At 42.3% G+C, this 19735-nt stretch overlaps 1 protein-coding gene across 7 annotated transcripts in view; it reads right to left on the bottom strand.

Moving 5' to 3' along the window:
* Positions 1–2314: 2314 nt before the first annotated feature.
* The window catches only part of tsc2 (TSC complex subunit 2), a 26706-nt gene continuing 9285 nt past the window's right edge, over positions 2315–19735 (bottom strand). For 3 of the 7 annotated variants that reach the window (XM_055041417.1, XM_055041416.1, XM_055041418.1), the window contains exons 20-42: positions 19448–19570; positions 19164–19298; positions 18893–19082; positions 18720–18813; positions 18538–18640; positions 17936–18030; positions 15172–15312; positions 12133–12294; positions 11781–11942; positions 11427–11539; positions 10923–11165; positions 10568–10816; positions 9263–9352; positions 7579–7724; positions 6085–6692; positions 5560–5638; positions 5023–5109; positions 4249–4435; positions 4029–4168; positions 3869–3947; positions 3708–3799; positions 2971–3069; positions 2315–2858 (exon numbers count right to left, since the gene is read on the bottom strand). In XM_055041417.1, the coding sequence (XP_054897392.1) occupies positions 2691–2858; positions 2971–3069; positions 3708–3799; positions 3869–3947; positions 4029–4168; positions 4249–4435; positions 5023–5109; positions 5560–5638; positions 6085–6692; positions 7579–7724; positions 9263–9352; positions 10568–10816; positions 10923–11165; positions 11427–11539; positions 11781–11942; positions 12133–12294; positions 15172–15312; positions 17936–18030; positions 18538–18640; positions 18720–18813; positions 18893–19082; positions 19164–19298; positions 19448–19570 (3585 nt within the window). In that variant the 3' untranslated portion in view covers positions 2315–2690. The remainder of the gene's footprint in view (positions 2859–2970; positions 3070–3707; positions 3800–3868; positions 3948–4028; positions 4169–4248; positions 4436–5022; positions 5110–5559; positions 5639–6084; positions 6693–7578; positions 7725–9262; positions 9353–10567; positions 10817–10922; positions 11166–11426; positions 11540–11780; positions 11943–12132; positions 12295–15171; positions 15313–17935; positions 18031–18537; positions 18641–18719; positions 18814–18892; positions 19083–19163; positions 19299–19447; positions 19571–19735) is intronic. The other 4 variants (XM_055041419.1, XM_055041420.1, XM_055041421.1 and 1 more) reach the window with 2 other exon arrangements.

Raw genomic sequence — 19735 nt, 5'->3', positions numbered from 1 at the left:
AATTTTGTGGGCACTGTGACTCAGCAGGAGTCGTGCTAAAGCAGAACAGGAACACATTAATTTATTTCAATTCCGCATAATAAAATAACAATTATCACAGAATACATGCACAAATATGGTGATGGGACATTATTGTTTTAATAGTCCACATTGACAACAAGAAAGAAACGGTGTCATATTACCAGGCAGATGGAGTTTTTTTTAGTCAAAGGTGCACCTTGATGTCACATGTGCTCTGTTCTTTTTTTTTTTTTTTAATTATCATTCTTGGCACTTGTGACCCATGCCTTCCTCCCCTTTTGCCCCCCCACTAGTTAATCATTCATTATTGCTACAGCGACTGGGTTCACCTGGAGAAACAGAACATCAAGTATCAACGTGACAGCAACTGTTCATTTTGAATCCAATCACAATAATAATTTAAAAACAGGAGACAAGCGGACACAACCTGACTTTGGCTGATACTCCCTAAGTAGCACATTAGTAGCAGGTGATGTGATGACAAATTCCAGCTAACAAGGGGGAGCAAGCAACTCGAAAACCCAAACAGCGAAGCAGTCGGGTTCAATGTATTTTATTACAACAGAGTCACTTTAAAACTGTCCTCTTTTCTCCATAAAATCCAGGATTCAATAATTGTCCTTAAATAAAAGTACTCAATTAAAAGCCACAGGTTCGGTTCCTCTTATGATGCCGGTTCTGGTGAACATAATCTGTGTGACGCTCCAGCACTGCTCCGCTCTCTCCAGCGTGGGTGAGACGTCAGTTCGTATTTCTGATGAATCTCTGCTCTCACTGGCCTCTCTCCAGTGTGGATGAGTTGAAGGACTTTGCTCTCAGTCATCGTGAATTTTGCACCTGTTGATGCTGCTATAGTTCTGTGGGACCAAATCAGAAAAGGCAGTGAAAAAAATATAGTAAAAATACTGCATTGTAATTAAACAAGACAAAAATGATAAGATTTTCCATAACTTCTTGTAGGGGGCGAGAGGAAAACAAAGGTCTCCCGGTACACATGTTCTGCTTTTGTATTGACAGCTAAAAGAACACATCCAGTCTTGTTGGGTCGGTGGTAATTTAGTCCAGATTTAGTAACTTTAAACATATTTTACAAGAGCCAATGTTGTGCAGATTTATAATCGTAGACAGACAGACGAAAGAAATCAAAGTGCAGATGTCCGTTAGACAGGAACAAGCGCAGGACGCTGAACAATAAACGTGCACGCAGCTCTAATTAGTCACACGTCAGATAAAGGAAAAGTTCAAATTGTGAGGAAATGTGATGCAGAGACGACTGCCTCGCCATCTTCGTGACAAAATAAACTTCACTGTAACTGTTTAGTCTGGAATGTGTGTCTTCCCACTCACGTCTGTATTCTTGCCAGAGGTTTTACTTCTACGGACGGTGGAGAAAAGGCGGACATTTTAAAAAGACGCGGGTTTTTAAAAAGCGTCCAGGGGTCCTAGTTAGCTCCCGCCACAACAATTTAGCTGGCCTTGATATTTCCGTGTTATGTTTTGGTCATTATTGTTGAGATCTGTGCGACAAGTGTGGCTACCAGATATGTATAGAAATACGGAACAAATTGCGCCCGCTCTCGGTTCAATACGACACACAATCAAATATGAGACAATTCCGTAGCTTATTGGACAAAAACCACCATCTGCCATTTTAGCCTAGCTTAAGCTAACCTGAATACTCAGAACTTTCTTGTTGAAACAGACATTATTTACCTTCTCAAAAGCTTTTCTTCGTCTCGCCAACATCTTTGTTCCCCCCTCTAACGTTTTCTGTTCTGCGCCATTTTTACCTCCCTGTTGTCGAGTGCGGTTCGCGGTATCAACTGCATCGTTTCGACTGCCACGCACGAGGGTTAAACGGAAAATGCAGACTAGAAAAAAATTCCCCACATCGTTTTGTCGCCCCCTCCAGCGCAGCGCCCTCATGCGTTGCATACAGTGCATAGCCACTTTTTGCGCCACTGGGATGACGGTTCACTTTTTGTAATCAATTTCTGAGTTTTGTAAACAGACAAAAAAAAAGTATTAAACTTATTTTGGATAATTGAACATTTTCTATTACACCATTATTTCCATGTATTTTGGTCCTGATTTCTATTTGAGTCAACTTAAGTCTTCTGATGGATTTTCATGCTGCATAATACTTAGTAGTTATGAAGCCACATTTAGTTGTATTCATTAGCTATTACAGTACAATATGACCCCCAAGGACATCAGTGTGAAATATCCAAATGATCAAATCTACAAAAAGCACAAGAGTAGGAAGCAAAGTGACCAGAAACAACACAAAATGTTCAAAAAGCATTCCTGCTCAGAAAATATTTTCGCCAGAAGATACTGAAATAGAAATGTTAGGACTGGGTCAGATGGCCCAGAAAAAAAACTACATATGAGCATCTCAAGTATTTGGCCATGAATAAAATGGTGTCTTCAGACTCTTGGTAAGAGTTTACAACTACCTCAGCACTAAACGGCAAAACTCATAACTTTTTTTTACAAATAGGTTTTGTTTCCTCACACTAAAAAAAAAAAAAAATCCCATAAGGAACAAGATTTCAGATTGTTTTAAATTATCACTTTTAATTCATACAGTAGTTGAGACAAACACAACCAGTCTGTGTGTGTGTGTGTATTCAGTCTGCCAAATAAAGTCACCCTTGCAAACAAAGTCAAACAAAATCAGTAAAGTCGTCCACCGTCGAAACAAGTCTTTTTCTCTGTCCCGACGTCTCGGGAGCAGGAGCCGAAGCTCCTGGTTGAAATGCTTTATTTTGCTGAGTGTGTCCTTGGGTCAGCGAGATTCCTGGAGTCGAACGGGACTGGATGTCTTCTTGAGCCTGAGGCGCAGCACAGAGTTGGAAAAGACGGTTCAAATTCAGACTGGCAAACGCAAGTGGGAAAACGTGTTGGTGAGGGACAACCGTTTGGTTCTTGAGTTCTTAAACTTACTCTGGTCCTGATCCTCTTTATGTGTCGTAATCTGGCAAGCCACTTGGAAGCATAAGCATCCGAGGGATTCGCTCTGTACTGATGCACCAAAGAAGCCATCTAGACAAAGCAAGCAAAGATTTATTCTGGGGGAGTTTAGGGAAGAAATTGAATGTGAAGAGTCTTTTCACGGAAAAAATAAAATAAAAAAGACCGACAGAGCGGGCAGCAGAAAGCTTCTTTTTTTAAATTTTTTCCTTCAGTGTTCATTTAGGGTCCCTGTGCTTTTTACCACCTGAAAGTATTTCATATTTTCTAATGTCAATTCCACAAACTTCCATTTATTTTATTTACACGATGAAGTAGCAGAAAAGAGAAAGAGGAAAAACAAAACATGACTGAAACTTTTATGGAAAATGTGTAATGCATAAATATTTAATCTACTACTGTAACACCTTCAAACTTCACCTAATTAATAAACACTCTGGAATTTAATCTAAATAATCAGTGAAGGCCTCAGAGGTTTGTTAGAGAAGATTAGTGAACAAACAACATCATTAAGACCGAGGAACACAAACACAATCAAATTTGAAATGACACACTCTCCCATGAATACGACGCATCAGTTTCCTTCTACCTCACAATTATACTAAATTGAGTTGGTCTATAATGAGATGCATTGACGTTTCTGGCTGACACTTGACAAAACGTGACAAACTTCAACTTCACAAGACTGCAGAAGTACGAATCAGACTCACATTTGCGTGCAGAGCCATCTGTCGAACCAAGAGTGGCAAGTTGCGGTCGGATACGATTTTTGCAACACTGATGTCAACCAGGCCCTCGAGGTCTGAAAAGGCGGAATAAAATGAGTCACGTTGATAACGATGAGGAACAAAGACGGCGGCAATTAACTCACCTTTCCGACACTGCAGAGACACAAGGTTACATTCATAGTCCAGTGGCTTAATGACGACTTCGACGAAATTAAATTGACCCTAAAGCCGGAGAGAAACATACTTAGTAATGACAACTGAAATGCATCCCAGTGATTTCTCTGAATGAGTTCGCACATTTACCTTGATGGTGCCCAGTTTGTAATCTTCTCCCGAGTCGTTATAGACCACCATGACAAAGTCGTTGCCGATGTGTCGCTTCTTGTTGCAGCAGCCCTTGTCACTCTCTCTGTTGGGCATCAGCGTGGCTATGTGGAAGATGGCTGCAGACACACGGTTTCATTTAAAGCTTAACCACTAGTCGTCGGGGAAATAGCCGGCACTGTGACGCGAGTGCACACACCCTGCATGATGTCGTCGTGCCAACAGTAGGTGAACTCTCCGTCATCCCCGTACTGATCGAGTCCGCCCAGGAAGATCTGGTCGGGGTCGCAGTCCTTCAGGTGGATTAGTTTGCCGAGGCCGGTGATGAAGGTGGCGTAACGGTTCGACCCGTATTCGTTGGACAGGATGGCAACTTCGTTGTTGACCTGAAGAGAGAGACGGAAGAGGATCGAGGTGGACGGTGCTGTGAGAAGGTATTTGCACATAACTCACAAACTTCTTCTGTATTTGCTATTTTGCCACACCTAAATGTTTTACATCGTTACAGAAATGGTAGCATATGAGACAAAAATAACCAGAGAAAATAAACTGCGGTTTTCAAATAATGAAGAACAGAATCCGACAACATGAAGTAGTCTGAAAGTTTTGAAACATTATACATTATGAGCCTGTTACTCGGTGTAGAGGTAATTACTGTTCCACATTGACCCAGACTGGCTCGGATAGTTTTATTTCCTTAAAGGGGCGGTGTTACCTGTTTTCCAGGCACTTGGAGCCATTTCATAACACGAACGAGAAACTGCTACCTTCAGTTGTAATAAAAATGCTACACATATCAAATTTCTCACGACATTCCTCCATTAAGCCTTGATTCATGCAGCGTTGCCCTGAAAAGTACTCGGTGTGATAAACTCAGCAGATGCGCTGTTCCGCCAGGTGTTTTTAATTGCTGCTGGCCTCCCCAAATCGCTTTTCACAGCTGCGTATGATGTAATACGAGATGTGTTCTCACCTGGCCACTTCCAACAAACACAACTCCAAGCTTATGGGTGTCATAAGGAGGCATCTGGTCCAGAACCTTCACAGCCCGATCAATCACCTGCAGCCGGGGATGGGATGGACGCACAGCAGACAATGAAGGGTTAATGGCTTTCTTAGAGAGACTGGACTGTCATGGTGTTCCCTTTCAACACGTATTTGCATTCCTGAGCTAAATCAAATTTTTTGCAATAATTCTGCTTCATTTATAAAATGAAAAGTCTCACATTTCCAGACATAATAAAAGAATGATCCGATCTTTAAGCGGGTAATGAAATCAATACAATCAGTTGAATGAAAGGACTTACTTAGTTTTTGCCTTTTTTATGTAAATACCAGTATAGAACCAGTTCTGTGTCTCATTTCAATCATTTCCACATAATAGACCAGATCATTTTCAATATATTCCTATAAACTGGAAGAGTTTGCTTTCTTTTGAACGTTTATGCGGCAGCGCTCCGTTTTCATTGATTGGATCGGATCAGACCAACGTGGGGGAGAGGCGGCTTACCTGAGTTTTGGGCAGCAGCAGCGGTTTATTGGCTTCATTCCCAAAGAAAGGAGAGTGATATAGCTGAAGGAAGACGAAGCTAAAAAAAAAAAAAAAACATGTTTCAAGAAATTATCCTGAAATGAGAATCTTTACATAAAATATTCAAAATAATATTTTGAATATGCTAAACGCTGTTGGCTTGTTTTTAGATATAAAACTTTATGCTCCTAAGATAGATTGACATGTTGAGCTGTTGATTTTGCCTACATGTGAGGCCACCTTTACATTTATCAGTCTGGTGCAGGGAAGACACTGACTACTCAAAGGGGCTCCAGACAATCCCATATGATTTGGAAATGTAAATCTCTAAACATAATCTTCAAAAAAACAAACTTAAAACCTGAGAAGAGATTTAGCACAACTCCTACTGGAGAAAAAGCAGGTAAAGTTTCGGTCTTTTTGTTTTTCCTATCTACCATTACCATCCAGTAATGGTGGATCAAAGTCCAGGTCCAGTCCTGTCTTCAATAATCTGCTGACTACCTGGGACTCAGTCCGGAGATCTTCTCTGTGTTGCTGGGCCCGGGTCGGGTGTGATACGAGTCCCTATCGATCTTCCGTTCTCTCCTGGAGGACGGGGCGGAGACGGAGATGGTGTGACCTCGGGGTCGGTGTCCTCCGCCGGGCGAGATGGGGCCAGGCAGAGCCGGTGCTGCTGGAAAAGCCAACTTCATGGCTGTTCCTCCACTCTGAGATGACAAGCCGGAGCCCTCGCCTCCCTGGGCCGGACCTCCTGCTCCGTTAAAATCTGCCCCGGTGCTCCCCTCTCCTTTGTCCTTGTCTGAGCAGGGCTGCTGCAGTGCCAGACTCTTGCCATCTGAGGGCGCTCTGGGCTGAGTGCCGTCGCCCTGACTTTTCTCAGACTCCAACGCTGCTTTGGTGAAGGCCTCGGGCAGCGTCTGCAGCTCCGGGGAGGAGCTGGACTTGTTTAGTCCGTGACCCTGGGACTGAGAGTGGCTCTGAAATGGAAGGTCGGGGCCCTGGCTGCCCGGGGTGGAGGGGCCAACGCTGGGCTGATCGATGGGAATCGCTCCTTCGCTCACCTCCTCCAGTGTGGATTTTTCATCATCCTGACTGGAAGTGGAGGACGACTGAAAGTCAGGCAGAAGGCACAGACAGCATTATTTCTTTAGCATATTCCAGCAGATTAACTCATAAAATTATAGGAAAAAAAAGCTATTACTTACAGAAAGTAACAAAAAATATATCTAATTTAGTTTCAAGAGGAATCAAGTTGATTTATGATATAATAACCAAACCAGATGAGCCCAGCGTACATCAGTGTGCAACAAAAATATTATTTATACTCTACAGAAAAAAAAGCAAACATGTTTTTTTTTCTGTCACAAATTAGAAAAAGACACATTTACAGTTAAACAAGTATGACAATCTTGTTTTTGTTTAGAAAAAATAAAAATAATATCTCCAACAGTGTTTTCCATCATCATACTTCACATTAAGTGACACAGAATAAAAAGTCAAGTGTAAAAAAAAAACAAACAAAAAAACTAACTTAATCTTGGTGAAGGGATTCAATTTCAAGTTTATTGATCTTTGAGAGAAGGTACTTGCATAGTTATGCAATTACCATTATATTACTTGAAAGTTGCCTCAAAAAAGAAAATTAATTGCGATAACTCCCGGGTTAATTTACTGCTCAGTAAAATGTGTAATCCTGGCAGGCCTACAAATAAATGGAAATGTGAGTAAATCTAGTGAAAAGTATTTTCTCACCACTTTCCTTATATTGTCCTTTTAAAACGGCCCCCACACTCCACTAAGTAAGAACACAAGTGGGTGGAAATGAATATTTTTTGTTCTTCGCTGCAGTCATAAATTAGAAGTACACAAAAGCAGCCCGTTTATCACATCTAGATAAACTCTCGAGAGTTAAACAGAAATAAATTCTGCAGGAACCGTCGGTTCTTGTCAGAATCAACTTCCTTGGGTTCATTTCTGCCACAGCCAGCGGCTTACCCTGCTGAGCGGTCCAGGAAGCGGCGCCTTGTCAGACATGAATATGGGCTCGCTGGGGATCGGCTCGAACTCTTCGCCCTCTACCCACTCCAGAGGGGCGTTCTCTGCTGTGACCCCTGAACCCTCCTCGGAAACCACCACAGAGTCTGCAGCAGGACACAGCAATCGTTACATGCGTCGCAGATGGAGAGACGCATCGGCGATTCACTCTGAACTACATCCAGATTAGTCACACGGACATGTGCTGCTGTAAGAGTGAAGGAGTAAATATTTCAGCAGCGGTCAGTAGTTATTATTGACACAGTCTCTCTGAAGTCTAACAAGATTTTAGAGGCAAATTATGCATTCTGACATGAAACAGAATCAAACACATTTAAACATCAGTCAGCAGACTCAGGCCCATGAAGGATCACGACCTACAGAGAATCACACGGAGAAATGCTGAGCTCTGATCAGTTTGTGTTTATTCATCACACGCTTGTCTACTCCATTATCATTCAGATCCATGCAACTTCAGCCGCTTCTTTGCTTCTACTGGCTTCCCAGTAGAGCCAAGAAGTGCCTAATGAGATCTGGGCTTTCCTGTTAAAAGAAGTTAAGGGGGCCGCCTGGGGGTATATTTCAGAAATTCGAGAGTTACACATTGGGAAGGAAAGAAAAGAGAAAAAAGAATCAAAGGAGGCGTCAAAAACGCCACTAACTCCACTGTTCCTCTGCTACTGATTGACCGATCCGAGAGCAGGCATCAGTCACAGATGAACTTCCCTCCAGGGTTAGGAAGAGACGTTCATGAAAAGCAGGGACGGCGAGATTCCCAACTTGTACAAAGTACATAAAACAGCCCGTCGTGAGACACAGCAGAGTTTTATTTCATGTTTGCAGGATAGAAAACTAACAAGATGCTCCTTTAATTCGTCTTTCACTTCAAGTGAAAGTACAAAGTTACAGTTTAGTGATTTCATAATTGTTCCTAATGACAATTATGAAGCTCTTTATTTCCAAGATCCTGTCAGAAGTTCACCAGTTTAGAAAGCTAAAGACGCTAATGTTTTCAGAGGAGACTACATGGGAAAGTGTTGTCTCGTATCACTCACAAAGCATTAGGGCCGGGCTTAGAAAAAAAATAAAATTGCAGGAATAAAGTCATAGTGTTATGAGAATAAACTCAAAATAATATAAAACGGTCAATATTGCAAGTTGTAAGAATACCAGAATCGCCGTAGTGACGTGAAAATAAAGTCATAATAGCAGCGGCAGGCTGCGTCCTGCTCATGGTTATAAGCTGATGGCGGCGTGTTTAGCGTTGCAGATATATTCACAAAATAATACAACTTTATTTTCATAGAATTAATACTATCATTTCATATCACTTTATTCTCGTAATATTTAATCTGTAAGTGGAAAATAAAGAAAACATTTTGCAAGATATTCATTATCAATTTCCATTACTGTTTTAAAAGTTAATGTGTTTTCTAAATACATACGGATGGTATGTATTTTTGTCTCATTTGCTTAAATCTGTTCAATATTTCAATTCGAATTTTCCAAAATGACACCAAAGCGTCTCTGCACTGTGTCTGGAAGACCACTGTTTTGTACAAGTGAGGAGAAATATACCACCCCAGGAGTTTTCTGGAAAGCAGGCGGGGAGGTAGAGGAGAGGGCTCACACATGATGACAGTACCTGCCCAGGAAATGCTCCTGTGCAACCTGCCAGGAGCTGGAGGTCCTGGGGGCCCACTGGCCGTACCCAGAGACCAGAGCGAGCCGCCCACTGCAGGCGGGACAAACGGGGAGGGGAGGGGGGAACAGCGGCACATCGAACCACAAAACACGCCACAGCCAAACACAAACCAGCATTTACACCATGAGAAGAATCCAATCAGGAAAAAAGGGGGTAAAATGTTGGGGGAGAAAAAAAAAAAAAGAGTGAAAAATCAATACGTGATAATGGGAGTAAATAAAGAGTAAAGACAAAGTAGATTCAAAAATGAAGTCCAGAATAAAAAATAAAAAAATAAAAAAAATCTGCTGCAAAGGAAATTACAGAATTAAAAAGAAGATTAAAAGGATTAGTCTGTTTTCTTACCAGCTGGTCATTTGGCAACCGTTCCACTGAGACTAAGCACTGGCAGGTGAGTCGGCATTGAGCGTACTGCTTTGAAGGACATAATTACTTACCAGACGCATCTGTAGCTGTTAAACTGTCCCACAATTTGCCCCCAGACATCCGATACAGATTTTATTCAAAACTTAAACAGTGAGATTTTCACTCAATTCTAACCTTTTTTTAGAAAAGAAATGCTTGAGATCTACAATGATTTTGTATCTTGTTTATAGAAAAATCTGACAATTACTTTGATTTATCACTGTTTGGTTTTTTGTTAGAATTGGTTCAAATTAAAAGATCAGACTGAAAATGCATACTTAGTTTTTAAATAGGACAAACATTTTTCCATTTCCAGACTTCTTCCAATTTGCAAATTTTGGTCTGTGTGGCAAAGAGTTTGTACACCACTGGTTTAAGGTAAAGCATGTGTGTCAGAAAGGCCCAGTCAAATCCCAGAGCTAAACCATATTGAGAAAATATGGTTTAACTAAACACTGACTCCAAGTGGGCAGAAAGCAATGCACTACACATTTTAAATTTTGTATTAAAGACTCTGTACTCCATCTGTCACACATATACCATAAACCATAGTCTGATCTATAATTATTTTTTACATTAAGAGATTAAAAACTGGATGGACCCAAACAAATTATTTAATAGCTGGAGCATCTTCCATTACAGCTTCATCAGGCGAGGCCATGCTAGTCACTTCGGCGAGACATACTGTGATGTTTTATAATATCATGAGATCTCGTTACAACCCTATCACGTACAAATTTCTGTTCTGCTTATGCAAAGTGTGGAGCGATAAATGAATAATTTTAGATCCAACTCACGACCACAAACATCTCCGCCAAGATTCCCCATTCTGCCACTCACCGGTGCTCGAGCGCTGAAACAGGTTGGCCTTTCCTCCGGCTCTGCTGTGTGTTTGAGTGAGCGGTTCGGAGGCAGACGTTGGCGCTGGGGCGGCCGTGCTGGCTGGAGCGCTGGCTGTCTGAGTGGGAGGCTCTTTCACTCCCTCCATCGCCATCAGGACGGCGGAGAGCTCCTGCAGCGGCATGTTGCCCAGCTCAGAGGAGAAGGGACTGGGTGGGTTCTCCAGACACATCAGCCAGCTGGTGTTACCTGAGGCAACAAAGTGCCAGGAAGGCACAACTGTGCTGTTGAATCAGGTCATAATAGTGGATTAAAAAAACAAAGACAGAAGGGGCCTAGCCAAGAGATGACGTACCTGAGGGTCTCCGTATGAAGATCTCTGCCCAGCCTTGAGTGAGCATTGGAACAAACTCGGCGAGGCTGGGGTTGTCTTTGAGCGGAGGGGGGGCAGACAGAGCGGCAACTGCGGAGGAGGGAGGACCGACGGCGTCCAGGGCAGGGCCAGAGGAAGGAGACAGAGGAGAGGCCAACTCTCCCTCAGAGGGGGAAACCAGAGGACTGAGACTCGGAATAGGACCGGCACGCAGAGCGTGACCACCTGCAAAACAAGGGAAGCCTCTTTAATCACAAAGTTCACACTGAACCGCAGATGCTCTGATGAGATATTTACACTGACAAGAGGAAGAAAAAGAACAAAGATCAGCAACTTAGAGAATAAGAATACAAATAAGAGCGAAAATTAGGAATCAGAAAAATGCAGGAAACGTGAACAGAGTGACATCTCCAGGAGGAAATGAAAGCTATCTGATTTCAGGAGCTCTACGGCTGGCGATCGTCTGTGAAACTGAACAAGTCTTACCTGACCTGGAGCGGACTCGCGTCCGAGTTGTTCTGTTCTGTTGCTGACTGGACTGCGACTCCAGTTTGGCCGGAGCCTCTTTAGTCATTCGGGTGTGAAGAGATGGATCTGACCTGCAAACCCAACGGAGCAAAGGAAGTTCAGAAATCCTTGAGCGAAGAAGTAGAATGCAGAAAAAAATTGTAAAAAATTTCGGCTGTTCATAAAACTGCCTGTAAATGGAGTAAATGTGCTTTTTCTTAACGACAAACAGCTAAGAGGAAATTTTACACCTTTAGTCATCTGCTTGATACGAAGTACATGCAAGGTTGTAAAATAGGTAAAGCAAAAGACAAAAAAAAAAGTGAGCATCACCTGGTCATTTCTCCTCCTCCTCCTCCCAGACGCTCTGACATATCCATTCCTAGCAACGCTTGCGTTCTGACACCGCCGCTTGTTGTGATGGTGACAAGCTTGTTGCCCACCAGCCAGGTCATGCTGCGACCTCCGGCTAACAGAAACTCGGCAATCGGAGACCTAAGGCGACAGCGGGGAGCTCGACGTTTAGCATTTTACTCAACAAATACAACAATCCAGCAGAAATACTGAAACTGCAAGAGAAATCAGCTGGTGGCCAAAATCTGACCATTTCCAGCCCGTTCGGACCCGACTGGTGACAAGCCATTTGAACGTCTGATTAGAGACAGACACACAGACCACCACAAACCTCTTAGGCAGAGCAGAGAAGTTTGAGAACACGTATCGCGCCATCATGTCTAGACACGTCTCGGTGAGCTCCAGGTGGACGGTCTTGAGTCCCTCATCGGCCTGAGTCACTGCATTTTCGTCAGCAGAGCCCAGACTGCAGGTCGTGGTGGAAGTGTGCATCCTAAAAGACGGGGGGGAAATGAGATTACTAAACAGCAGGAGAGCAAGAGAAAGGCATGCACTGTCAGTGGACGTAGGCGTGCCGGCTCCGAGACAACAGGAGTCAAATGGGAATTTAAGAAATGCAGAGACAGCATACCGGTGATCACGTTTCTACCTACATCACATGCAAAACGAGCACTTATAAGCATGCTTAAACATAAAATGAGACTTTTTAATCGAGCACACAAAACACAGACAAAGCCTGCAGCTTGGTCTGAGTGAGCGCAGAGGCAACACATATTTTTAGGTTAGTTTTATGCAGGCAGACTAATTTAATGATATATTTTTGACTCAAGTCAGATAAAGAGGAATAGCACGGTGAGTCAAATCTCTAATTGAGTCGAATTTAGACGCGGTCTGTGGTCGTAACGAATGTCTGTTGTTGACAGGAGGACTAAGACAGAAAGAACTAAACAATAAAGCTACAAATAATAGATGGCCAGAAACAATTGAATATTAACTGAATGCATCAAAGTGGATTAATTAAGCTTTATGTCTTCCTCTTGATGTACTAATTTGCTTGTTTTTTATTGCTTTCTCTCTCCAGATAATGTCTGTGAACAAAAGCAGGAAAATTACAAATATTGTCCTTTTAGAAGGAGAAATATAAAACTCTCATTCAGACCAAGTCCTTGAATGTGAATTAAATTTACAATATTTTCTGCTCTTACCTGTATTTCTTCTTCTTTAACTATTTTTTTTTTTTTGATTGTGCAGTGGGCGCAAACTCCTAAAAACACAACCACTGACCACTCCAAATTTATAGCCATCAAAATTTATATATTTCTATGCTTTCAAAGTAAATGATCAATGGAAATAAGTGAAACTGATGAGGGTTAAACATGGTCGTGTTGGAGTTGGTGCCCACATGGACACAGGTTTAACAAAATAAAATAAACTTACATTTCAAAAAGACAAACATATTTATATGTGCAGCCTTTTAACAGATAAAAGCAGGTTAAGAAGATCTACGCTGCAGTTTTATAATAAAACAGTTCCTCAACCAAAAGTTACACATGTCACTGTTTTGCTGCCATCTGTTGGGAAACTGAGGCGTAATGTGTCTGTAATCACTAATTCTGTTTGTAGAACTGAATTTTGGGAGGATTTTAAGCGATGGACCAACTTAACACATCACATAACTGTGAAACCTTTTTTTTTAAATAAAAGAATAATAATCAAGAAGTGTGGTCGGCATTTGTATTCAGGCCACCTTTGGTTCTTATATATAATGTCTATGTTGAGCTCGCCTGTCAGTAATTCATTCACAGCTGTTCACTGAAAGACAAGCTGAAACTATGGCAGATGTTTAAGCAGTACAATGACAATAAGTATACAGCTAAAGCTGCACTAGAACAGTTCATTTGAAATTGCCATCATGTGTTGAAGTGGTCCAATCAAAGTCCAGACCTGTATCTAACTAAGAATCTGTCGCAAAACTTGAAAATCAGTCTGACTGTTCTCCGTCCAATCAGACTGAACTTGAGCTTTTAAGCCACTCAGCTCCTCCAGACTAGCGGCAGCAGCAATAGGTAGAATATCTGCTGAGCTCATCATACAAAGTATTTCTCACTCCAACACTCCTAAGCATTGCAGCATATGGCATTGTTGTGATGATGTGATTAAGGCGGAGTGTTGGAAAGAGCAGGAGTTTCTTAAAGAGACGGAGGATAATTTCAAGGCATCAAATTGCACAGTCAAATTTCTTTGAAAGTTGTTTGATATATACAGTATTTTTAGAACAGCTGCAGGTAATAGTTACTTGATTGTGCTATAAAACAGCACCGTCTTCATGGAAAATGATGCCGCCCCTTTAAGGATTTCCAGATTTAGCAAAGAAAAATATCTGTGATAGAGATAATGTGTTTTCTTTTCACTGCTCTTATTTGTGTTGGCTCATCATGTAAAATCCCCCAGTACCATGTACTGGTAAGAAAGTGAAAAGCTTCATGAGGTGTGAATACTTTTTCCAAGGCTCTCTGTAGCAGCACTGTAACCACATCAAACTGCAGCGTTCGATCTCCTTTTACTTGGACACACGAGCATAAATGAGGCAAACAAGTGATGCAGACACAATCTGTGAGTGTGTGCAGTGATTGAGAACTATTTTTAGTCAAAGTTTCACCTCGGCCCAAGCTACTCGCATCATCCCAGCCTAATAGATTGCCATGGTCATAGTGAAGCCAAATGAAACCAAAAAGATGTCAAGCAGGCAAACAAAGCTGTTGTGCCCATCATTGGCAGAGGAAGGAGAAGCGCTCGCCCCGCCCCGACTGAGCGAAAGAGACCAAAGCTGTGGGTCGAAGTTGCTGTCAAAGGGAAATACAAACGGCGCCATTTTGAAAGCACGTGCTCGGCACCGGTCCCTCTTGGCATTCATTTGCTACTAAAGCCAATCGGAACCAGTCAGCAATTCACCCAGAAAAACGTAAAGCTGAATCAAAAAAGTGCGAACAAATCAAAACAATTTCAAAAAAGCAAAACTTGTGTTAGAGCAAAAATAAAACTAAAAACATCAAAGTGGATAATGATGTTTTCCAATGGCTTCAGCAAACATACACGGCATGCAAAAGCAAATCATAGGAACAAAATCCAAAACAGCACATGTACAGACGCAGCCGAAAACAAATCAAAAAGGCCATCACACACCTTCCTCCAGCATGCACCACCCATTCCAGGAGTCCCGCTTACAACAACCCCACTACGACTCCTCGACGGACCCATCTGACCCCCCATCAACCATCCCATGGAGGAAGCAACAAGTGTTTAAGCTGTCATTGTTGGTTTGTTTTGTTTTTTTGTTTTTGCTTCATTACCAAGGAGATTCTTTTCTAACCTGCGGACCGCGTGTTCGGAGACGCTGATGCTGCGGGAGCGGAAAGCCTCCATGGCCGAAAGGTCCCTCAGCTCTTTAACTGGAGAGCTGCTGCTATTGGCTACAGATGCTGCCGGCTTTGCCACTTTTCCAGCCCGCAGGCTGGGGACCGAGGTGGGCATTACGTTGGGCGGCAAAGGGGTGGGTTGTCATGACGATGGGAGTGGTTTGGGGGCAATAGTGGAAGGAGTGGTTTTTCAAAAAGTACACCAGGAGACAGCAGGAATCATCACCCGAGCACCGCAGCAACACGAGCAGTTGACGGGGAGAGGGGGGGGCGAACGCCACGCAGGGTGAGGGGAGGAGGGCGGGGCACAGAGCACAGACATCAAAGAAGGGGAGGGGCCAGGGGCAATGTGTGGGGGAGGATCCAGGATGACACAACCACCCCCAAAACCACAACCACAACGCAGCACCCAATCGCAGGAGGCAGCAGAGGAGGAGGAGGGGTCAAATAAAGAAACAAAAAAACAAACATAAGGTGAAAATTAACAGCAGTGAACAACATGAGTCAGATAACAGGAGAACGGAGAAAGAAAAGAGGATTCAAGAAACAGTAAAACCAAAAATAAAACACACCAGCTACAAAGCAGAGGGTCAAACAGCCTCTGCTACTCAGAAATCAAAAAATACACAGGAAGTATTCAGGAGAGCAACAAAATACACATTTCAGCAGGTTCAAAGTGACGGAAACGACTAATGTGACAGAATTATAGAAGTAGGGATGGGTGGTATGGAGGACCAAAAGTGCCACAATCCATAAATAAATAAAGTTGCTAAATAAATGTTTAGTAAACATTTATTTGGGTTCTGACAAAACACAAATAAATGTTTCAATGTTATAGATGTTATTTATATTCTGCATTTAAAACATTAAAATTAAATTATTTAAATATAGTCAAAGTGCTAAAGTTTAAGTGTTTATCTGAACACTTTACCTGTCAAAGCCTGCTAAAAACAAGTCCATTGGTCTGTCCTTTCATGAACTAAAGTACAAAAATATATCTTTTAATTACAAAAATACATGATTTTAAAACACAAACTGTTTTTATACTGCATTTAATGAATTGATAATAGTCTAAATATTTGGATTTGTTCCAAATAATTACCTCCATTTTCTTAAATTATCACATCCATCAGACTGAGGTAAACATACGTTTACTGGATTGTGGCAGTTTTGGCCCATGACAGGACTAAAGCACAGGTTTTGCAAAATAGAAAGCAAAACATCAGAAATCGAACAAAATCAAACTATTGGACTAAAGATGTGGATTGGAGAACAGCGGGTCAAATATTAAAGAATATGAGAAAAGCTTTGGATTTAAACAAATAATAATCTTGAAAGTAAACCAGCATTGGCTGAATGAATGTAAAGACGTGCTGAGCACCAATCCTGCAGCAGACATTAAAAGCACAAGGATGATGATGCCATGTGTGAGCTACTGGAGGTGGCTTAATATTGATTATTGGTGTAATATTAGTAGAGGAACCACAAGAGAACCTGGAGGAGGTTCTCATTCCAGTTGCATTTGTCATATTTGACATGTTGCAACCACAGACATTTTATATTATAAGGTCCAAACTGCAGGAGGCTCTCAACCCCGAAACAAAAATAGTAAAAAAAATTACCACTAATTCAGTTTGATAGCGAATAGGACCACAGAAATCCAGTGGCTTTTATGCCAAGTCAGTGTGTTTTGATCTAAAACAATCAAACACCGGGCATCGGGTTGGGCTGGATTTCGTTTAGCAGTATAAGATTAAAATGAACACTACACTTTTAAGGTTTTTATCTGCCAAGAAAACAATGCATGGGTTTGCTTCCAATTCACCAATATGTACCACTTTGTGTCAGTCTATAATGTTAACAAAACAGGAGTTTGTGGTTTCAACTTGGCAAACTGTAAAGTTACAAATACCCCTCGAAAGGCAGCGAACTGCAAATGCAATACTGAATATCAGTCCAATATTAGTGAAAACACCACATTCGTTAAGCATTTTGGAGGATGGAAAAGGTGTTTTTGTTTGGTATTTTCCATGAGGTTCTTTAGAGGATCCAGTCCTTAAAACAGTATATTTAATATAACTTTTCTGCTTTTTTTTTTACAATAGTTCTAAAATTACAGCTCTCCGTTCAGAAGATGTTTTGAGTCATTAAATTTCAGCTGGATAGACTTCATCCAAAAACATTAGCGTCCTTCGCCATGTTTGTACTACTGTTTCTTTTAGTTGGTTCTGCTGCAAAACGAGAAAAAAAACGACTTACTCAAAGAACGGTGCCTACAACTCGGAGTTTCCCTCCTGAACATGAAATGTGTTCCTTATCATAAACACCAGTGAAATGAGAACGAACTCTTTGCTCTTCTCTGATCTCATCCTGGTGTTTGTGTGATTGTAAATTAGTGAGTGAGAAACAAAGTACAAAAATAACAACAAAAAAAAAAAAACAGCCGAATTACATGATGCTAAAAAAAATGAAACATCGCACAAGTGACGACGTTATCCACTATGAATCACTTGCATGACAAATTGTGACAGAATCGATTCTAAAAATGCAAACAAAAGATGTAGGAGGAATAATGACCACCATGGCAACCCGAGAGGAGTCACAGCAGTGAAACATGTCGGCGTATTTTTCCCCCCCGTCCCTCCAGACGTCGGCCACAGTGGGCTGTGTGCGGTGCCGCCGGCTGCTAAGTCAGCAGAGACAGGAAATGTGCTTTACCTTTTGGGTCTCTCGTTGAGGCTGGTGCTCCGCGCGCGGAAGGGGCTTTGCTCGTGTCCGTCGTCAAACGGAAGCAAGGCGTTGGAGCGCAAGCCCTGCACAGAAACATCTCTTGAGGTCACTCTGAAATGCACCGACACGAGTCGGTCCAGATCAAACACTGAGAACAGGAGTGAATTTCAAAGCGCTCTCTGGTTTAAGTGCCGGGATTCTGTGTTGGAAACATGCAAGACTAAATATTTTGAGGCTTTTCCCACCTGAAGTGTGGAACCTTTCCCACAGAATTCAACAACAAAAAAATCAAAACAGAATTTATATCAGGCCTGAAAAAAATCCAACCCAGCCTGAGCCCATTACAACCCGTTTTACTTTATCTAGTAAAACAGACATATTTTAATTAAGATTTTACTGCTTTTGTTTTTATTCCATAATTTGAAACGCACCACAGAAGCCTGAGCCCAACACAACCCGGCCCTGAAGCAAATTACGTCAACCCGTCCTGGCCTAGTCCAATCACATACATCGTTTCCAATCTAAATATGAACATTATTCATATTTCTACACAGAGATTTGGAGGTAATGAACCGTTAAAAATGTTTCACCTTGGTGATGTACTGAACAAAGTCCTTGCGGAAGGGGAGTCTGCAGCGTATGAACCACATGGCGATCACATGATGGGCCAGGGATACGATGTATTGATTGAATCTGATGGGGATGAACAGAAATAAATCAGAGAGAGCCTGTGCGGCTGACAAAATGCACATTAACACGCGATGGCACTAACTTGGACGGATTAGTGTAGGGCAGCGAGATGGCGAACACGCTTACGTACTGCTCGGCCACAAAGTTGGCGTACAGATGGGGTAAGCGCACCAGAGCTGCAAGACACAGAGACACCGAACTTCACACACTTACAGTCTGAGATTATAACTACACAGATTAACTTTGCGAACTCACTGGAGAGAAACTCAAGCATGGGAGACGCCATGGCAACGGTGGCAGAAATGTGGGTGAGCTTGACGATCAGAGCCGGGAGAAGCTTGATCATGATGTCAGGCATCTCCACTGTGCACATGGTGAGAGCCACCACACACTGCTTGGCACAGCGATAGATGAGGCCGGTCTCCAGACACTGAACCAACTCTCTCTGCAGTCGGAGAAGGAAATTAAGGCCGGGAATTAATTTGAAACCTAAAAATAATTAAATTCTAAACCTAGTCATGTCTACCTGTCTGGATTGGTCCAGGTAGCTGTGGTAAGAGGTTATCGCCGTGAGAACGGGAACCACAGCCAGCTGGACGTCTGTGCGGGAAAAACCTTCAGGCATCTTTTTCAAACGCTCCGAGATTTGACGATCCGTCACCTTTACAGACGGAAACGATGTGGGTCCATTACTGCTTTGTGAACTCATTAATATGTGTGTGTGTGTGTGTGTGTGTGTGTGAGAGAGAGAGAGAGAGAGGGAGAGAGAGAGAGAGAGACAGAGAGAGAGACAGAGAGAACATGTGCTACCATGATACACAGTGTGGAACAGAGCTGGTCCACGCTGCATGACGAGGTGAGCAGCAGCACTTTGTACTGCAGCGTCCAAGGCAGTTTGTCCAGGACAAGCTTCAGCACCTTCCAGTCGGTTTCCTGGAAAACGAACAAATGAAACCAAATTAAAATCTGGTGCGCGCTGACCTGTTTGGAACAGACCACTAAATAAGAGACTGTGACATGTTTACTCATCCAATTCTGTGTTATAATGAGTAATGAGCGTGAAGTCACCACCTCAAAATCCCAAAGTATTAGGGAGTG

The sequence above is a fragment of the Poeciliopsis prolifica genome, unplaced genomic scaffold (assembly GCF_027474105.1).
Source record: "Poeciliopsis prolifica strain line A6 unplaced genomic scaffold, Auburn_PproV2 SCAFFOLD016, whole genome shotgun sequence".
Classification (NCBI taxonomy): Eukaryota; Metazoa; Chordata; class Actinopteri; order Cyprinodontiformes; family Poeciliidae; genus Poeciliopsis; species Poeciliopsis prolifica.
This window is presented reverse-complemented; position numbering and strand designations above follow the sequence as displayed.